This window comes from Corvus kubaryi, unplaced genomic scaffold (genome assembly GCF_017639235.1).
Source record: "Corvus kubaryi isolate FWS band 111438036 unplaced genomic scaffold, C.kubaryi_AGA036_p1.0 132, whole genome shotgun sequence".
NCBI classification, from domain to species: Eukaryota; Metazoa; Chordata; class Aves; order Passeriformes; family Corvidae; genus Corvus; species Corvus kubaryi.
This window is the reverse complement of record NW_024580666.1, coordinates 6,710,921-6,732,678: the sequence shown is the minus strand read 5'-3', so window position 1 is coordinate 6,732,678 and position 21,758 is coordinate 6,710,921. Positions and strand designations below refer to the sequence as shown.

The 21,758-nt window shown below is 37.0% G+C and overlaps 1 protein-coding gene across 13 annotated transcripts in view; it reads right to left on the bottom strand.

Moving 5' to 3' along the window:
* The window catches only part of PTPRM (protein tyrosine phosphatase receptor type M), a 454,918-nt gene that overhangs the window by 48,135 nt on the left and 385,025 nt on the right, over positions 1 to 21,758 (bottom strand). For all 13 annotated transcript variants that reach the window (XM_042031127.1, XM_042031137.1, XM_042031118.1 and 10 more), the window contains 3 exons: positions 12,325 to 12,412; positions 6,254 to 6,330; positions 3,432 to 3,468 (listed from right to left, as the gene is read on the bottom strand). In XM_042031127.1, the coding sequence (XP_041887061.1) occupies positions 3,432 to 3,468; positions 6,254 to 6,330; positions 12,325 to 12,412 (202 nt within the window). The remainder of the gene's footprint in view (positions 1 to 3,431; positions 3,469 to 6,253; positions 6,331 to 12,324; positions 12,413 to 21,758) is intronic.

Here is a 21,758-nt window from a genome sequence, read left to right as displayed (position 1 = left end):
AAAACCAAAAAAAACATGCCAAGGAAGTTAAGGTTATTGTTATTCAATGTACTATTTCTGCTTCAGATGTCTAAAAGGGAAGGTTCACTTTGAAAGAGAATGTGTTTTTGTTTCTGAAAACCCTTATTAAAACGTTCACACAGCACATACAGTTGTGTGTGGAAGAAAGACAAGTATTTTGCAGAAAAGAGAAGGAATATGAAAGGGCTTATTAGAGTGGCAAGTTTATGCTGTTGGTAGTGAAGACTGTAAACATTTTTTTTGTAAATATTTATTTTCAAAAGTTTCTAACTTATTCCTAAAAAACTCCTCCTGACTGAAACTTGACTTGATGTCTGTCTCCATAATAAGCAATACAGAAAGCAATTTAGCATCTGCTTTACAACAGAGGAAAAAGAAGAGGTTGAAAAGCTACACTGCTCCATTGTATCTAAAATTGTTTTATTTTCAAGGGTAACTTTTTATAGTCATTAAGATATGCTCTGAAGTACTTCCACAAAACATCTTAGATCCGGCTCCTCTGCATGCTCTAGCAAGCAGAGACAATCTGAACTGTGGGGAGTATTGAAAAGTCTGAGATGCACAAAAGAATGTACTTCATACATGAAGACATGCAGCTTGCATGTGAGTATCTGCTGTTTCACATGACTGACCTTGAAAACCAGCCCTGGTGGAAATGGCCATGAGTGATGCTGCAGAACTGTGTTAACATTTGTCACTCATCATTTACAGTTGCTGGTACTGTGGAGGAGGAAGCATCCAAAGCCCTTGATAGAGACTAAAAGAAGCTACAACATAGCTCAGTAAACTACCTGAGCTTCAGGAGACAAAGAACAAATACATACAAACCCAATTATTTTTTCCTGCTCAGTAATCAAGGTGAGACTTGCTAGATCAGAAGTCATACACTAATCAGAACATCCAGCAGTATCTGTGAGAATAAGCACTGTACAGATCTTCAACCTAATGCTCTCATGGAAAGGCCTGGTTAAAATTCATTGATTACCTAACTCCTGCGAAAAAAATAACCCTTACCTGCCAGTAAATTCAACAGATCATACAGGAGCTTGATATTCTCCTATAAAAAGAAGAATTATATCCATGGGAACAAGGGATATATAAAGCAAAATAATGAGTTTTTAAATTGCACCAGCCTGCTGGTTCTGCATGACCCAATATGCTGGCTTTTGACGAGGGATTCTTTTTAATCATGGTGACTCAGGTGCGGATGCCATCTGTTGATGCCAATTACAGCAGATCACCAAAAGTCTTTATTAGCTGTAAATTCAGTCTGCCACTCACATTATACTTATCACATAAAGGAAAATTGATATTAATTTTGTAATTGAAATTGCACACTCTGAATGTATTACTCTTAAAAGCTGAAGCAAAATAATTTTTGATTTTTAGTTGAGAAAGCCTCCATTAAGAAATTCTTTTAAAAAATGTTTCCTCCCCTAATTCAAGGTAGCAGCAGGATGCTATGAATGCCAAGGTGGAAAGCTACTAGTCTGCATGTCAGACTCTGGTTAGTATGAAAGACAGTAACACTTCAATAAACAGGTGATTAGGCAACTCCCAGCTCTGTTAAAAGCAGATTGGTAGTCTATTACAAACTGATTAAATTTGCCACTTCTTCACTTCAAACAATTATATTTGCTCATTAACACTTGATATGTTGAATGCAGCTTAAGAACATAGGAAAATTAAATATCAATCATTCTAACTCCTTGGAGATTTAAAACTGACTCACATAATGATACTTTCCGTCAAAGAACAATAGGCATGTGCACCTGTGAAAGCTGCTGTGGAGGAGAAAAGGGAGAATGGGAAAAGTTATTTAAAGACTGATGAAAAGTAGGTATCAAGGGAATTAAAAATTCAGCTTAACTGTTGTGCTGCATGATGTATTCATACATAGCTGATGAAAGTGTGTTCTAAAACATTGCATGGACATTGCGGGCTGCACTGCAAGTTGTGGCACGTGATGGGCTTACTAATAAAGGCAGACATAGAATAGAATCATAGAATATCCTGGCATCCACAAGGATCATTGAGTCCAGCTCCTGGCCCCGCACACAGCAGCCCGAGAATCACACCATGTGCCTGAGAGCGTTGCTCAAACGCTCCTTCAACGTGATGGGTGGGCAGCAGAAGTGGAAGAGGAAGCACATTTAAATGGCTTATATTCTAAGATCACAAATTCTGGAAGTGTAAAACTCTGGTCCTAAAAGTGTAATATTGACACTAGTGAAGTGGTTCTAGAAATAACATCTGTGTCCTGCCCCACTGTCATCTGACATGAAGCAGCACCACATTTGAGACTGTGGAAAGCTAAGGTACAGCAAGGCAGAGATATGAAACCTCCCACTGGTGGAAGTGGGGACTGGAGGCAGCAGACTGGGATATTTAAGAAACAAGTTAAATCACAGCAAGACCCCTTATTTGACATGGCCAACATTTTATCTGCTTTGTTAAAAAAATCCTTAAAAAGTATGGGACCTCTAAATCCAACACATGTTAAGATTATTTGGAGCATATTATACTCAGTACTCCAGCTGGGTCCCTTAAAAGGTTGAAATAACATCTGTGGGTGGAGCTCAGCTTTTTCAGATCCACGGGCAAATGCAAGAAGCTCTGTCACAGACTACCTATTACAAAAAAGATTCCCTCCAAGCAGTGGAGGAGCAATCAAATTTTCACACACATGCTATCCAAGCACAGGCAGGAGATTGGCATATTGTTCAATATTGTGACTAAGTAGTCACAGAAGACTCATTCTTCCCATTTGTTCCAGCTCTGAACTTGACCAAAAAAATAAATAAGGATTGCATCAGAATGCGCAAATTATGTCTTTAAAGACAAGTACAAATTGAAAATTAATTTGCATGTTGATAAAAGAATAGGCTCTTTTTCTTGAGCAAGCTTTTAAATGATGGCCTGTAAAACTGTCTCTGTAGAACCCTGTGATGAATCCTCCTGCCAGTGTTTAAACATCTTTTGGTCCTCTACCAGAAGTTGCTAGCTGAAGAGTTTTGTATATTAAGGACCTGGAGCCTAGTTATCATTGAACAGTTAAGAGAACACACATTTTCATGACACTGTTGTCTCTCTGAACAGTTACCAAATATTTCTACCATGACTCATTTCTTTTTTCATGAGTAACATAATGCTGAGTAACTTCTTTGAAAAAGGATGCATTCTGCTTTTTTACTCAAAACCTATTTTAACACAAAGGTGAAGGACTGCTTACTTGAAATACCTCAAAATTTGATATTAATTCCGTTTCCTCATTTCTACCTAAGTGATTGACTGGACTCTACCTTGGATATTGACTGTGGCAAAAATGCATGTTAGAGAGAATAAACTGCAATTCAAGTACCAAAACCTCTTAGCCTCACATAACCACAAGGAAAAGGTGATAAACTTACCTTGTGTGGCAATGTAATGATTTGGTCTATGATAACCCTAGAATAAATTGAAAAGAAAAAAAAATCAGCAGTATGCACCTTGGCTATGTTCCTATGAGTGAAACTTCATTTAGGATAGTATTCCGTAAATGTCACAACAGTACAAATAATGTATTAGATGCAAAAGTTCTTTCCATTTGGAGAAGGGCAAGTGAGAAAGGAAACAAAAGCAAATGTGTTTTCTGCAGAATACTTAAGTTGCAGCCTTGTACATTAGGGGCCAGAGGTAATATGTTCTTTCAGTCCCTTGTTGGCTCTGCTGAAAATGAACAGCATGAAATCTTCCCTAGCCCTTACAGTTAATGGCATTAGGTGCTCATGGAGTCTGAGATACACCTTCACCTATTGCTATTGACTGCAAAGCCTACTCCTTTTTTAACAGTTAAACAATGTCAGATTTGCATTCAGCCTGGGGAAGGCAGGAGGGCATGGTGTTCACTCTGCCCATGGTGATTTATTTATGTTTTATTTCTCAACAGTAAAAAGGAGGATAAGTTCTTTGATTAAATCATTTGGTATGAACATACCTTTTCAGGACGAACATAATACAACTCTGATGACAAGAGCAACTTAATCACAAGTTGGCCAAGCAATAAAAGACCAACACTCTAAGCATTCTTTGCAACATGGAACAGGTTGCTAAAATGTAATGATAGCATTTGTATAGTATTTGAATTTCTGATGTGATGGGAGTGTCACCAAATGTTTAGATCATGTACAAGTATGCTGATCAGTTCAGTTGTAGGAGTGTTAATATTTGAATAGTGGTTATGATGCATTGTCAGTCATCAGCAGGAAGAACTTAAGGCTGTAGCATGCATGCCACTGCAATTTCTTTGTGAAAGAGCAAGGGGAAATGTAGTGATACAAGGTGGGAAAGAATCAAAACAACTGAAGATACTTTGAATATTACAGAAAGAATAACATGAATTAAAGAACTGATTTCTTTACATGACATTGAAGCAAAATTTGGAAGTCTATGAACTGAGAAGTTCAGAGAGCTACAGAGTGGGTTTTTCTCCTGCTATGTGTTACCTAATTCTTAGTGCCTGGGATCAAACACTTCCATTTCCCAGTGAAAAAAAAAAAAGCATGGGAAAAAATACATCATAACCATTGTGTCTATGATGGTGCCATTCCCTTATTAACATGTTATACTGACAGCACGACAACTCTAGTAATAACTGCATGCAGGAGCAAAATTAAATCTGCTTCTGTAGTAGAAAAAGCAGTGCTTCCAATGGAAACCTGACTAGCAAGATTATAAACATTCATGCTGTGTTTTGTGGCAGAGTTGTCTTTGGAGGATGCCTGCAGTCCTCCAAGCTCTGCAATGAAGCCATCTGCTGAGGATGAGGGAAAGACTTTTCTGGTTCTCAGGCATTGTTTCTTCTAGGGCCACATTCTCTCCATCCTTTTGTACTCCATAAGCAAAAAAACCTGTTTTCTATACAGCTATCTATCAGCATTTTATATGAGACTGTATGATCCAAATCTTTAGCTCTCACATACTAAAATATTTTAGTGTAAGATTCAAATCTGACACAAGAACATACCACTAGCCTAAAATGAGAACAATCCTGAATGTTGGAGGAAATGTGAAAGTGAATTCAAATCTAAGTCGCCAGTGTGAACTCTCTTTCCTTCCATGACAGATTACTCCCTTCAGAGATTAGTGTGGCGTCTAACTAAATGTATTTCCATATGTGCCTTCACTGCTCGGTGGCTGTGCTATACTTTCAACAGCAAGGGACTGAGCAGAAATCTGAGCTTAGTTTAATGATTCTGGAATGTGCTTATAAACATCAGTAATGGGAGGTATCTTCAGAAAGTTCCCTCAGACTTTGGATTGTTACAACTGAAGTACCTACTTTTCTTCTATAGCTCTAGCTCTTCCACATTCTGAGAAAAAACATCCATTACATTCGTGTTTCATACTAGAAATTAAATTTGAACTGCAAACTGTGACATCATTTTTCAAAGATGTAACTGCTGAACAAGAAATCTTTAGTAGGCACAGTTTCCTATGAAGCAACACTTGTTTTACTTAGCCTAACATCTAGCACTCCATGTAAACAGTAAAATTACTAACTTTGCTATCCATAGACTTCTGGCTTTAGATAAATAATATTGGCTTTTTAAAGATTTCCAATTCTACTTTTGAGCTCATTCTTTCAACCAAAAACACCTTGTCTCTTAAAGAATTTATTCTAATGTAAAACATTAAGTTAACATGATGCAGAATGAACAAAGAAGCCACTTTCAATAATTAAAAAGCCTACATATTTAATGAAATGTCTTGCTTGCATTAGAATTACTGGTTAACAGCTGCAGAATATACTTTGAAGGCGACTTAAAAGTGCAGAGATGACAAGAGACTGCAAATCTCTGCATTAGGCATTACAGAGTTTTGTCACATTAATATGCAAACAGCTTTCTTTTAAATGTGGAATGATGCCAAGCTGTTGACAGAAAGTGAAAATAACATTTTGCTAGCCCATATAAGCACCAGCAGGAAAAGTAGCCATACAGTGTTCCTGGCAAGGTTTCGGTCTAGTGGCAGTTGGAGGAAACGACTCATTTACTTCACTGATTGACAAAACCTTTGAGGCTTTTTTCTTCCTTTAGTGCACACCTAACTTCCAAAGATAGCACTCTCCAGTGCTAAAAAATGTCAGCAGCTGATATTAGCTATTACAAATTATGAATAATGTGAGACTAGTAGGAGTTCCCTCTTTGACTGAACACAACAGTGAGCTTGTTGACTACATCAGGATACGCACATCAATATAATTCCCATTGATGTAATCGGAACTTGTTTCTCCTTCAATAGGCTGCAGTCTCACTCGAGAATGATCATCTGCAGTGGGAACAATGGAGAGGAAAAAAATGTAATTAAAGACATACTGAGGAACAAAGGCTTAATCAAAATATTCCTTTAAAGTCAAACTAAAACCTTAGCAGTTGCAAGTTCATGCTCATTTTGTTGGTTATGAAAACTGTATCTACATTTAATTCTCATTTCAGTCATTCACAGGCTTTCCAAATCCCATCTGATTTTCAGTATGAATTTCTTAAATCTTCTAATGTGAAACCCATTACAATTATGATTTTTGCCTTGATCCCCCCTGCTTTTGTCAATAAAATAACATTAAGTTGTCACAAGTTTAATAATTTTGAAATGCTTCTGCCAGTACTCAAAAGAAGCTGAAGTCATTCAAGACACACTGCCACCTCAGAGTTTTTGAAGGAAACTCATTATGTTTTCAGTAAGAGAGAAAGCAAAACAAAGTAATGGCAAAACCCAAGCAGCCAGACAATGGCTTCGTCACTGAACTTTGCTCCACTGTGGTCATCTGTATCTGTCCAGGACTGTGAAAACATTTCCAACTTAATTTTCTAAATTCCAATCCGAAACAGTATGGCATGAATTCATCTCATGTCAGCTGCCTCATAATCTCTATGAATAGCAACACTGCTAGAGGCTAGTTCCCACCCTGCAGAAGAATATCTGTAGGCTGGCAGGGCTCCTTCTTCTCGGAGACTTCGTAAGCTCCCCTCGACTCTCTTAGTTCAAAAGCAACCAAACATAAAGGCTTTTGCAGAATGCTGCACAAGATGTTGATAAAACAATTTGAGGGTAGGATCTCAAGGGTGGAGAGCTGGTAAGCAGCCACTTTACTGCTGCTTTGTTTATGAGGTACTCTTGCTAATTAGATACCTGTGTATTATTGTTTTGCTGCCTGATTTCTGAGCTATTATAATTTGCAGCTGATTGACAGACCTTCATGATGGTCATTATTTTTTTGTTAATGTAAATAATCATTAAAACACCTGAAACTTCCCACATGTGTTCTGAACAGCTATTTCTGAAGCTTTAAAATTCCTAAAAGATAATGAATAAATGAAAGAATATGAAGTGGCTTAAAAACCCAACTTCATTATAAGTAGCAAAATATCATCCCACATTATGGTAGAGGAAGAAGAGGGCAAGTGCTTCTTAAAATAGCATTGTTTTAGAATTGCAAGTCAAGAGACAAATTGATCAAGGTAAATTCTTTACCTCGTCCTCTTTTATGCTCCAAGTCTTGAGAATTAGAGATCTCAGAGCCTGGGATTCCCTTGGGAGAGAGAAAGGGCATGCTACAACCCCAAACACTGTAAATCAGAATGAATTAAAATTCCATCTCCAGGTTCCACACAGGTCTTACATTGCTATTTTCTTGGGATTATTTCACTCAACAGTCTTCAAGAATGAGCTTTTCAAACATGCTGGAATATTGGAATCAGTTATGTTCATCAGGTTAGCTTTTTCAGCCTCTGTATTCTTTCCCAAGAATTAAAATTTATAGAGCTGTGACCTTCCATTACATAACCCCTGCTTGTCTGACTCTACCAAGCTATGCTTATCCAAGTGCTTTGCTATTCTATGCTTAATTAAGCTATTTATCAGTTTCTTCAGAACAGAGATTCGGCTCACAGGACCTTAATCCTAAAAATCCATCTTACTTAAGAAAGATACCACGGAACTTTCTAAGCTCCAGCCATGGCTGCTGCTTTTACAGTTTTGGGACCTGATCCAACTTCTTCTAAAGTCAGCAGACTCAGAAGTCAAGCTTGTTTGGACTCATGTATATCTTCACCCATATTTTCATGATTTCCCACATCGTTGCCTTACAGGCGTTCTCACCAGCACAACTCAGTCTAGTAAAGATCTACACTTTTGTACTCCTTGAATTACACAGGGCAGGGCTCAGTTGTCTAAGCATAAAACATCTCATGGCACTTTATGTAGCCACCAGGATATACTGCCTAGCTTTCAGCTGCCACTATGGAATAACACGTCTCTCATGTGCCGCATTCGTTGGTCTTGCACAGATGTCCCGGGTCACCTGAAATGGCACCACATGTCTATATTTAGGTAACTGAAACCCCTATTTGATCACTGGCATAGAAATCAGTTCCATATTGGGCAAAACAACCTTAGATTTCCCTCTTAGATACATCTTAAAAACGTAACTTCCTGTTATTTGTTTTTGACTGACTTATACAATTGAGTAATATGCAGTGGTATCTTTTCTTTGTTACTTTCCTTGCAATAACTCTTGCTTTGGATTAAGCAAAATAAAGAAGTTACCTCATACCTATATCTTCATATCATCTCTTTGCCTTTTTTCTTCTCGTGAATCTTTTTTAGTACTGCATTCTCAGCTAAGTTTCTGGGAATTCTGGAGGTAATGGTCTGTCCAATACCCATTCATTTGCAGTGGAACTGGAGTGACCCCCTTTTTTTATTGGTTTGAGAATTCGAGTTAACTCCTTACTGCATGGCAACACTTGTTAAATTGCAAAAAAATCCTTATGTCAACACAAAGAAGTGTCACTGTGTCTAGGCTATGCTTATGTCAAGCAGATTTAAAACTAAGAGGCACACAAGCCATATTCTTCAACATGTGTGTTGATTTTTAAATAGCCTCTAGGTTAACTGTCCAGATTTTTAAGGTATTTTTTTCCTTTATACTTCAGCTGCTCTTGACAATTTGTGTAGCTTTTAAATACTCCTTTTTTCCATCTCATTGTTACTTCGATACCCTTACATTAGGAGATCTAATGTAACTTTCCACTGATCACTTAAGCTTTCAAAATTAGTTATCTTAGAATAAATTTGTCTTTGTAGAATACAGTAATAGATAATGAATATAAGCATTTTATTCTCTCTTGCCTCATGTCACCTACAACATATATATGCCAGCCTGCAGACTGATCTCTAACAAGCCCCTTGAGCACCTGGTCTATTAGCATGCCTAGGCAATGACTCCTTGGGATGTGCCTTCCCGATTCTCTGCAAATCAAATCTTTTGTAAATGTCTCACCTGAAATCTTTAGCTGCTTTAAAAAGCTGTGATCAATACTCTCTTCTGATTTAGTCAATACTGAGTTAGGTAAAAATAAAGACAGAACCCCTTCCATTCCCAAATCACCTCAAGATCTCTCCTGAGGAAAAAAATGAATAAATTTTACCAAAATCCATGCATAACCCCACACAATTATGGCAGAAACATAATTTTTCTTAGGTGAAGAAAGATTAATTTAGCAGATTCATGCTGGGTTTAGTTCCTAATGAGAAAACCCACAGGTTTTTTTGTTCAGTAGAGGAGGAGCATGTTTCCTGTGGTGACTGGATTGTGACCATGATTCAACTTTTTGTAGCCACTGTCATACAGTGGGTAGGGCATGCTTGTAGCCAATTAAATGCACATCACTTGGGTAACAAAAAGCATATTACAATTTTGACAAGCTCCTGCAATGCTGGCCGCTTAGTGCTATTGTTTTAGTTCCCTCTGAGAACAATAATGACTACAAGCAATAATCTAACAGTAGTATCTTGGGAAAAATTTAAATGAAGAGGGTAAATGGAGAGAAAAAAAATATGCTTTGCAGAAAAAATATATATTTCATTATAATCATGTACCCATAGTCAGCGGCATCTGAACCACTGGATTTTTAAGTGTTTGAACATAGCATAAAAGGGGAATTTATTAAAATGCTTTTAAGCGAAAGCATATACTTTACACAGTTATCTGGGACAAATTTTAGAAAGTAGAGCATTCAAATTGTATTCTCAGACTCTGAGAAATGCAATCATTTATCCAGAAGAAAAATACATAAAATAATTAAAAAGTTAACTACGCATTTGCATACACGTATTTAACAACAACAAACAACAAATTGAGCTAGAAACTGTGGGCAGCTTCAGCTTTTCTTTTAAGAGACTGCCTTTAATTCTAGTAGATCTTAATTTTAACTTGTGTTATCTTTGTTTTCACAGCCACATAGACAGGAAGTGTTATTGATAAAAACTCCATCCAACTCCCTCCTTCTGCTAAATACTGAGGACATTTCAAGTAAATTGAGATCTAAATGTCCTGAGTTATATTTGGCCTCTTAGAAAGCCTCTAGTATCACTTGTAATTGTCATTGATTTGTGTATCTAATATCTTTTATGTGTTCTCCCTTGGCTATTCATCACTTGATTACCTCAGACATAAAGCACTTGCAGTTTTCTGGTTTTCTTCAACCAAAGGATGTCAAAGTGTAAGACAATGTCTAACATGACATTAAAGAGGGGAGTGACACACTAAACCTGACTACAAGAGAAGATCTATGGTAATAGGCTTGGGCTGGAAACAAAATTTCACAAAGCAAGGATAAGCATTAAACTGCTTTGTATTTCTTATTTTTGCCTTCAATATTTTTACTTAAAAGATTAGCTGTTACTCATGTAATGTATTGCTATATCCTCATAAAAAACCAAGTGTGTTACACATTAAATATTGCTTGGACGGAAACAAGCAAAACCACATCTAGCTAACTTACCTGCTTTTGTATATGCACCAGCCCATCATGATAATCCCATTTCTCTAGAACATTTAATTTCCTTTTCGAGTATATAGCACAGTGTACATCCAAAATACACAGCAATACTATCATGGCCACTCAAAACTATGTTGCAGATCATCTCGCTTAATTTGCCTCTGCCTCCACGTGTATTTCCTGTGGGTTCTCATTCTGCAGCAAGCTACAGAGCTGTTTTCTGTTTGCAGTCAGTCTCAGCCCACCTGGGCCTATTCACATCACCTACTGTAGATCACTAAGTTGGGAGCTGTTCTCTCTACACTCTTTACACATGCACTGCAGAGAGGACTTTCTGAGGTGGTGATTCAGAAGCATTCAAATGGGCTCTATTTTGAACCATTTCTCCACAAGACCTGTTCTTCTCTCTGTCAAGTCCACGTGGTTCACTGATGAGGAAACCTAAGCAGATATGTGCCTGGACAAGCACCTGGAATAGGTGCTGAAGTTAGTGGAAACAGGCACTACATACTCCTTCCACAGGTCCTCCGACTGTTCAGACAATCAGCACGGCTTATTCTTCTCTGCTGTCCTGTGTACCTGGGATTCTACATGATTTCTGAACTCCAGCAGTACCATTAAATGATGCCTCCTTAAAGACCACCCCTCACTTTCATGCTTACAAAACAAGGTGATGGCTGCTTATTTCTCTGCTTATACCTGCTCATCTGGCTGGCTATTAGAAACACATACACTCCACATCTTAAATTTAGATTTTAAAGGGAAAAAACAGGGAAAGGATCATCTCATATGTACACACTGAGAACTTAAAGGTTGAAGTGCAACAACATCAGTGTGTAAATAATATAATTTTACTGAACTTGATATATTTCCTGCCTCCATGTTCATGTGCAGCATCTCTAGTCACAATGCTTTAGAATTCTCATAATGCGAGATTTAGGGGTTACTAACCAAAGCATGTTATCATGTTCTCAAGTTATTTGATTATTAGTATGTCTAATCTTTATTAAGCCTGGCATTTTTAAGTAAAACATATGGTTTACCTTTTTTACCTTAGACTCTGTCTAGCATAAGCCAGGGTAGTTGTCTCTGTTATTGTGGAACACTTAAACAGCAGTATTGTCTGCTCCTACAATATCCAGAACACAATACCAAGGTATTGATGTGATCATGGGTACTCTTGTGCTAAGCTGACAAGAGCAGTTTGGGACCTGTTAGAGCTGAGTACTGGTTAAAGGTGTCATTCTCCATTAGCCAAATGCTTATCACAGGACAGAAATTATACAGAAGGGCAGTTGAGAAAATGCATTAAATCTGACATTTCTCAAAAAAAACCCCAAAAACCCCATCTTCCCTCATTTTTATCTTCTTAATTAGGGAAAAGGAATATAAGCCTGATGGGAGCACAAGGCTGGTGGTCATTCTTACCCAGTTCTGAAGGGAAGTTAACAAAGTGCACAATTATGTTGTCAACACTCACATGCAATGATATTCCCATATCTATTTTTCATTCTGTTCTCATCTTTCTTAGCTGAATCCCACGGTGCAGACTGTCCTTCAAAGAAACTCTAAAAAAAGGAAAGAAAGTGACATTAAGAAAAGCAGGCAGCAACAGTTACCTTATGGATAAACAAAAGAGAAAGGCAAACAGTACTTGTGGGTATTGTTGTTAAAGTGTCATTTAACTGATTCTTTTATTGAGCAAAAATATGAGTCTCCTGTTTAAATGGTATTTATGCATAGCTCCAGATGTTACTTAAAATTTGACATGAGATTATCTGTGTAATAGCAAGAAGAATTATTTGCAAGTGAAGTGCTATTAAACCTTTCCAAATCTGCGTTCTTGCAACAGTGAGAGTCCTTCATTTGTGCTACCCAGATTCCCCGTATAGTTCTCATACACACACACACATGAAGCTGAAGGAGCTTCATCATCAGTGTTGGAGTTGCTCCAGTATTTGAGTGTAGAAATTACAGACTGTACTGATACGTTTTATTTTTGACATACCCCAAGTTTCATTTACTTGTTGGCAGACAACCTCACGGATCCAAACATTTAAAAAAGGCATTTAAAAAACCATGGATTCAACTAGCACACATGTCTTTTTTCCCTTAAGCACAATTTATGATGCCACCATGATGATTATTTTCTCAGAGAATAAAACCAATGTCATTTTGTGAAAGATATAATCTCATATTCACCCAATCTCTGGGCTCTAGCTAACAAATCTCATGTAAATAAGAAAGTTGAAGGTGCTAAAAGTTTATTTTTACATTAATAAAACACAGAAGCTGCCAAAAGGGCAGCAAGCAAGTTGTTATACCCTATCTGTCCTGTGCTTTCTGTGATGTAAAAGAGCATTCGCACAATCTCTTAATTTATACATTATATCCGTAAGTTGTATGACAAAGATGCATTTTAAAATTTCTTACAGAAATATTAATCTTGTGTTAAAAACCACTTAGTTGCCAAGCAAATTACTGTAATTCTATCATGACTATGGCCAGCCTTAACTGATGTTTTCATCTTTTTACTAGAATGATCAGGAGATGAAATCTTTTGTACCACACTAAATAGGGAAAACATTGGGAAGTTTGTATCTCTTGCAAGATCTCAACACATACTGAGGGTTTAAAATAGATAATGCCCATTAAATGGTCTACCCTTAGTGTCCTTCGCCCTCAAATTCGAAGAAGATTGTTTTTCAAATCCCAATGATTTCCAATAACAAAGAGCATAAAAGTCAAAACAAACGCTTGAACTCTTGTGGAAGTCCACAGAACACAAGGGCATGCAGTGTCTAAAATGGGTATTCTTTTAGTAAGTTCACTTGAGTACCAGTTTCCAACTTATGATCTTGAAATTCCTGGGAATATAGGGACTACTTCTAAAATGTTTATAAATAGTAACTCAAGAAAACCAGAAGCCTTGTCAGTGGCTTCAATTCGTTTTTCCTTCATTTCTCCGCACTTCCTTAGAAAATTTTTAATGGTTTGGAAACTGAAATTATTAAAACTCACTAATACAAATAAATTTCCCCTTAATAATAGCATACCATCATTGGGTACAGCTCTGAGAAACACAGATTGCTACCAGGATAGAGAAGTGGAACCCTGTGAATCCCAAGATGATTTACAGCTTTGGGGCTCTTTGCCAAGAAGGCGTCAATCGTTATCTGATTACAGATTTGCCAGTGGCATCTAAAACAAGCAGGCCCTCCCACTCTAGAGCACTTTCAGCTCAGGCTGGATGGAAATTACTTTTCTAATAAGTCCAACCAAACTGCATAAGGCAATGGGCAAAGATCTGTGTCTCAGTTTCTTGCGAAGTTCACACTCTCAGACAACACTGGGTGATGAGCAACTAAACACAGTTAAAGGCAAAGTAGAGATGGAAATGTTCAGCAGCAAGCTCCAAAGACAACAAACTAACAATTCATCTCATCTAAAATTTGATGTGGATTTTGCATTTCAGACAGCCAGGCAGACTACTGAAAATTCTAGTTTTCTTACAGCTCTTCTTCTAGAGACTAGTGCACAGAATTGATCCGTAAGACACTACCCAGCAAGTGGTTTTGAGTTTAATTCACTGAGCATTACATGTGCTGTTACAGAGGAAAGAGTCCTGCTGACACAGCTTCTGAGCCTACACCTTGCAATACGGAAGACTCAAATATATTCCAAGGGACATCTTGCTTCTTTCAGTCCCACTAATGAACTTTTACAAAATTGCTTTAACCCAATCAAATAAAATCAGTCTCTGGAGGCAGCTGGGAAAGACTGAGATGGTGCTGAATTCAGGGAATGCGCAGGGAATGGGCAATGTACTGCTTTCGGAAACTCATCTGGGTCTCATCGGCAATGTAGGAGTTCAATTTCTTCCACCTGTTTGGCACTTCTGAAAACAATGATGAGTTTAATGAGCCTTACAGAGAAACCATCTCCTCACAATACACCTGCAACACAGATAATTCTGCTCTTTAGAATAGATATATATCAAACCTCACACAGCAGCAAAAACCAGGAAACAGATTTACATTTTCCAGCTACTGCTTACTGACTTCACTTTCTTTACTGAAAATGTATTATAGAAAAAGAACTTCAGATATATATTTTTCTTTGAGTTTTTATCAATAAATTAGTGAATGAAATAAAACATATCACATAGGGAAAATAAGACATAATTCATGTAGATCCATTTTTCTTTTAAATTCATTTTGGGATACACACTGGTATTACAGTGAGAAGAGTACAGCAAAGATAATTTGAAGGAAGAGGTATTACAGTGCAAAAGCATAAAAAGAAACACTTATTGTAAAAGACAGCTGGAGTGTCATTTCCTAAATTCCCCATGTGCTGCCATTACACAAACTGCAACAGAATGATAATCCACAATGTATTATAAGGAGAAATCTCATTTGTCCCACAAAGAACAGAGCAGATATGTCATAACAGATGATCTGTCAAGATCTTTCCTTACTTGTGAGAAATACACGTTTCATTACAGAAATTTTAAAAATCTCTTTCCTGACATATCACTCTCCAAGGATGCTGCTGCACAGCAGCCCACACATTATCTTTGTGGCTATTCATTCTAATTCATCCTTAGAAGTTCCTTAAAATTGTGGACCCTTAGGAGGAAATATGGCCCCCAAACAGCTTCACTCCACCAAATGCTTGGTAAGGGCAATGGAGAACCAAAAATGAGTATAGGACATTTCTCAAATAATTTAAAATAAGCATTTCTTCAACTCAAAATCACACAGAACCTTGGCTACCCAGCCTCCGTGATCTTCTTGAAAAATGAAGTGTTCTTCAAGCCAGCTGTTTTTACAGCAGACATTTCAGTATGCATGTCAACTGTCATTCTGTCAGTAGAAAATATTTCAATAATCAGGATAAAACACTTTCTGAAGAAAAATTAATTACAGAGAACTGCTTTATATGCAACATGAAAACCGGTCAGTGATGCAGCAGCAGGATCATCTTAGGATGAATGTGATACTTTTGCGTGCTTTAACTCAATACTGCAGTGCTTTCCATTAAAAATTAAATATTTGCCAAGGGCTAATTCACTGTGACCCTCAGACTAGGAAATAACTGCAATATCTCAAATGAGAGGGGGAGATAATAATTGCAAATACAGATTTTTTAAAATTATTCCCTTTCCTCATTTAAAATTCATAAGGCCAAAAAATATTGGAAAGGACCTGTATAAAAGTACAGTTTGAATAGGCTGGAATGAGGGTAACAGGGTGAGATCTTCAGAATAAAATTTGTATCTCTGTTGATTGTCATCTTTGCCAACACACTTTCTATCCTAGATTTCATGGTTCCAGATAAGGACACAAAAAATTTACATCTGTGTAAGTGCTTTAAGATCTGCAAATGTAAAGTGTGGAATTACTATTTTTATTATTAATCAAAAACCAAGCAGCAACTTTTTCAAAAAATACTTTGTAGTTGCTAGGTGACAACAGTGTAGTCTCCCACAATGTCATTTACAAAAAGCAAGCTCTTACATGCAAAGAAATGAGAAGTTAAGGACATAATAAATCTTGCTCTGCCGACTTAATAAGCAAGAATATTATTTGTAGGTACAAAGAAATGCATATTGCACTGTGTAACAGTCTTCAGTTTGACCTGTGGATTTGTTTTCAAGTGTTTGGGTCTTTATGGTATCTGATTTTCTCTATTGACTCTTAGTTTCTTCACTGATAACATTAATCTTCCACTGTTACTTCTGAATAACCAGATGAAGATGTATTTTAACAACACTGGTAATTTGACCTATCCAGTTACAAATGCCTCTGGATTTGTTTTTAAGTTACACAACAGAGAGTTATGCACCCTGTCTACTTTAGGTCAGACCAGACAACTAACAGTGGTCCTAATGGAGGTCCTTGTCTAAACTCAATTAGCTAGAGAAGAAACTTATATTTCTACTATAGTCCTTTGAATTGAAGCTAAATTAGATGCCTAAAATGCCCTGAATTTGATAGTGAAGATTCATTACTAGTTCAACACTAATGCTGTGTCCATTTTGTATGTGGAGATTACAGATGGGAAAAAATGCATCCATTACAGTCTGAGTTAAGATCCTAGGGTCACATTAAACTCTTTTTATTTACAAACCCCAGTAAATATACATTTATTTTTAAGCAAGTCCATAAATGTTTGGAGGACAAGGATCTTCAGGCTCATTTAATGAAAACTGCAAGATGTGTGAGTGCAGTAAATCTGTCAGTTCATTGGATTTTCAGTATTCAGAATCTGCTAAATATCTGGCATGCGAGGATGTTCTTGTGACTTAACAACATTAACTGTTCTTTTTTTAAACAAAAATGAAAATCATCACATTCAGTTTGTTGATAATTGAGTATTTAGACTATTAAGGAATTAAAAAGGGTCACTGATAGTTACATTAAAAGAAATCTGCAGGGAGATCCAAGCTATTAAACAACATTTTTAATCTTCTAGACGCTTTAAGTGAAGCTTTCATCATTGAAAATGCATCACCTGTAGGTAATAGATCTTCCCAAGTGTTTGCAAGCAGTGGTAACTGATGGCAACCCACTGCATGCAAGCAGCTCTTCGTACTTCAGTCATTGCTTTGGTCACTGAGAGCATCTGTGGATGACAGCCTGCCACTAGAGAATATATTCACCATCAGCTTTTCCTTCTCTGTCAGCTTCAATCACTGAGAATTATGTCCAGTTTTCAAATAATGGAATTTAAAAAAAAACATTTTACTGCGCCTGCCCTTGAAAAGTGTGTGTTGCAAGAGCCAATGTGAAAATCTATCTAATCAATGTAAACTGCCTTCAGCAGCTAAAAAGCACTTACTGGTGCATTACTGTAGCCTAGGTCTGAACACAGAAGAAAAAAACCCCAAAACCCAACAGACTGTTGCAAATAGAATATATTGATGCTAATGCTAAAACTTGTTGTGTTCAGATTTTTCTGGTAAAATTAGCCTGATAGGTTATATAAAGTTTCCTCTGCGTGAGATAAAAAATGCAGATCAGTTTTAAAGCACATACAGAGTTGTAGTCTGACATACAGCAGCTCTCTGATATTGCTCCTGATGCTCCTTTATGTGGTTGTTCCTACTTGAACTGATGTAAAAAACCCCAGAAACATCCACTCAAAGTTTTGCATAGCCAGAGGTAGGAAACAGTCTTTTCTTTCTCAGGCGCATTTAGGTTAGTCTGCATGACACATGAGAAGAAGAGTAGGAAAGCAGAAGTGCTTCTGGTCTTTTGAGACACTAAATATCATGCATAAACCTGCATTAAATGGTGAAATGGAAGAGGAACCATTACCTCCTCCACTAACTGCAGCATGCCTTACTTAACACTCGGATTTCAAACCCAGGACTAAAACCACACAGTAAGAAAAAACCTGGTACTAATTCTGTGATTGCATTGGTGTGCTCATTTTTCAGAGGCAGTGCTTTCAATTAGTGCACTTCCTAATACGCTTGTATTTTTAAAGTCACATGCTTTGCTACTTCCTGGACAACTGGCCAGTCTAGCCAAGCTGTAGCAGCACAAAGAAAATGTATTGATATGATCAAACTGCTTCAGTATGGTACTATAAATGACACAGATACTTGTAGCACTCAGCATGTGTAGCTCTAGTTGACAATAGCATTGGGAAATACACATGAAATTTAGTTAACGCTATAGGACAAGAGAGTAGCTCACTAGCTCACTAGAACAGAGAAGTAACTTAAGTGAAAGTGACTTGTCAGTCACTGTGAAAATTGTGAAGGTGTTGTACACCTTCAGGAATAGCACATCCTGAGTGCCAGCCATGCTGAAGGCTGGTTTTTAGGTGCTAAGTGCATTTGAACAAGATAATCAAGAATAAGGGGGTTTTTTGTACCCAGTTCTGTATCTGACAGTGTCTAGAATTCCTTGGGGAAATGACCCAGAGGATGAGATGACCAGAGAGACACTGTAGGAGAACATATGGCATGGTTGGAACCACCACACAGACCCACCCAACTTCTTTCCTGGAATGTGCCCTCTCCTGTGGAATGGAAGTTGTGTGATTTGTAAAGCTGCATATATCGGTGATTGAAATATTTTGGTAGCTTAGTATATTCAGTCTCCAATAACCCATTGTCATTTGGTCTTAAATCATGACAAGGCTGCAAAAAAGAATGTCATAGAGTACTTCTGTAATAACTAACAAAGAATTACTTTCCATATCTTTTTAACCCAACCAATTTATGAGATCTGTTGGTGTAACTTCTTATCTTGGTATCTAATACTGAAAGTAACACCTGAAACTAACTTGCAATATTCAACAGCAGGAATAGAAATCTTTATAGATTCTGCAGAGCGGTCTAAAGATCTGACAGATAACCAACCTAGCTTTGATAGGCTTTTAGAGCCACTTCCATCTTACCCACTTAAGTTTCAAAAACTCCATTACTTTAATTCCTTTAAAATTCTTTAAGACTTCCGTATAAGGAAAGATTTTAGAAATACGGTGAAATGTGAATTAATAAGAGGACTGCAATAGAACATACAATTAAAATTCTAATTTAGAAACTCATTCCCTGGCATACTAGACAGCAATAACTTAACCTCATTAATCTTCCTGATTTATCTCCAGCAGAAAAATAACAGTCTGTTGATAGGATTTCATGATCCTTTTTTACAGAAAGGACCCTCTGGGTACAATATGCACCCTTGTACTGTAACTAATGTGCAGGATATATTATTTTTAACTTGTATGTAGGAGAAAATAAAGTTGGTCTCAAGCAGTGCTTATTTCCTCTTATGAAAATGGATTTCCTGCTTTTGGAGGATTTAACGAATACTTTTTATGTACATCATGTGGGATTTTCTTATCTCCCCATTCCTCCCCACGTTTTTTTTTCTTCACACAGTATGTAAATAAAAGTTCTATTCATAACCATCATATCTGTATACTTTCAAGAAGAGTGTGAACTTGAGCAACACTCATGACTGTAACGTCTGTAAATATAAAGTGAATGAACACAGGCTACTCTGAATACCAACTAGTTCTGTGCTTTGATAGGAAACCAGAGAAAGAAATTGATGACCACACAAGCACTATCCATCCTTTTGTGAACAAAACTATCTGCTTCATTAGTCATTAACTGTGCCATCTCCTTGCTACCTCCCCACGTTGTTACAAAGGATGTAATTACATGTTAATCGTACACATGAGTAAAAAATGGTGCAGAATTGTTTATTTCTTACAGAGGAATCCTACCTACCAAGACACATGTATTTCTTCACAACAAGGATAGTGAGGCACTGGAACAGCGAAGTTGTGGATGCCCCATCCCTTGAAGAGTTCAAGGCCAGGTTGGATGGGGCTCTGAGCAGCTAGGGAGAGGTGTCCCTGTCCATGGCAGGAGAGGAGGAACGAGAGGATCTCTGAAGTTCCTTCCAACCCAAATCATTCTGGGATTCTATGATTTACACAAAAGGGGCAGGACTCCAGGTCACATACAGTCCACTGGATGTGTAAGTAAGGTAAATTCTAAATTGACTTCTTTATACTATCTTTGGAAGGGTAATGTGTAAATACCTCAAAGGACTTGGACAGAAGGAAAATACTCAATCTGGTCACTATGACATGGTTTGAATGAGGCCAAAATGGAGCGGTATCTTAAAATGTTGTATGAAGGCAGAGACATTGAATTTGAGCTAATGCAGGTCTCAAAGGTAACCAGATTTTTCACTTCTTGTTTTTCATTTCGAATTTTTATTTAGGAAACTCTTTTTAAAGTCCCTTTCTGCCAAGCAAACCATTCCTTCCACAATGCTAGTTAGAACTCAGAGGTACATCACTCCTAGATTTTCTCTATTGTACTCAGAATTTTATCAGGCAAAGAAAAACCAAACTGGTTTTAGGTACCTTAGAGCTTTGAGAATATTATTTGGAATCTTTCTGTGCACTTCAAATTTTAATTCAAAAAACTAATAAAAGATTTAAATATTTTTTTCTGAGTCTAGCCCATTTTTCCTCCTAAAGATTAGCACTTTGATATTTGATTTACTTTACAAATAATAAAAGCTTGCCCTAGGGAATGGTTTCAAAGAACTAATGAAATATTATTAAAGTAGAGCATAAAGATACAATGTGCTGTGAAAAAAGAAGGCAAGGACTACTTCTTCCTACAGTAAAGAGAAGAATTTGCAATTTCTTTAAAATGTAACCAAAAAATAAAAAGAAAACAAAAGGAAGAAAAGAAAAAAGAAATTAAAATGAAAAATTCAGAGTGAGAAAGAGGGAGAGGGAGGAGAAGAAGAAAATATAAAAAAAATTTAGTCACCAGAAGAAAAAGTCTGCATTTGACTGAAGTGGTAAGCTTTGTGTTGCAGTCATTAAACTTTTCTGTTCACTTGTTGAAGTGATTGATGAGAGCTACTTCACTCATTGCCTAGATATGCCTAGATATGTAATGAACAGAAAAGGCTTAATGATTCAAGAAACTCCTTCTGACGTGGGAAATACTTTCCATGGAAAAATACTTATTTTCCATGACTTGACTGACACTGTAAGCCTGCTACATTATTCTTTGAGCAACTATATTATTTGAAAAGAGACTATGTATTTAATACCAGTGCACTTCTGCTTACTGAAGATTATTTCTAATGAAAGGTGATCGACATTAAAACTGGTGGACACATACACTGATAAGAAAGGTGACTTCTGACATATTTCTAGCTAATCCAGTAATATTTTTGTCTGATTTTATCTGAATTCATCATTGTAATTGAGACAGTGCTCTGAGCTCAGAATTCACAAGAACTGCCTGACTTTATCAGCTAACCCAAGCACAGAAAACCCAGTAAGATCTTCAAATCCCCTGTAAAGACAAGCTGTTTGTGGTTTAGAACCATGCAATTTGGAAAAACCTTC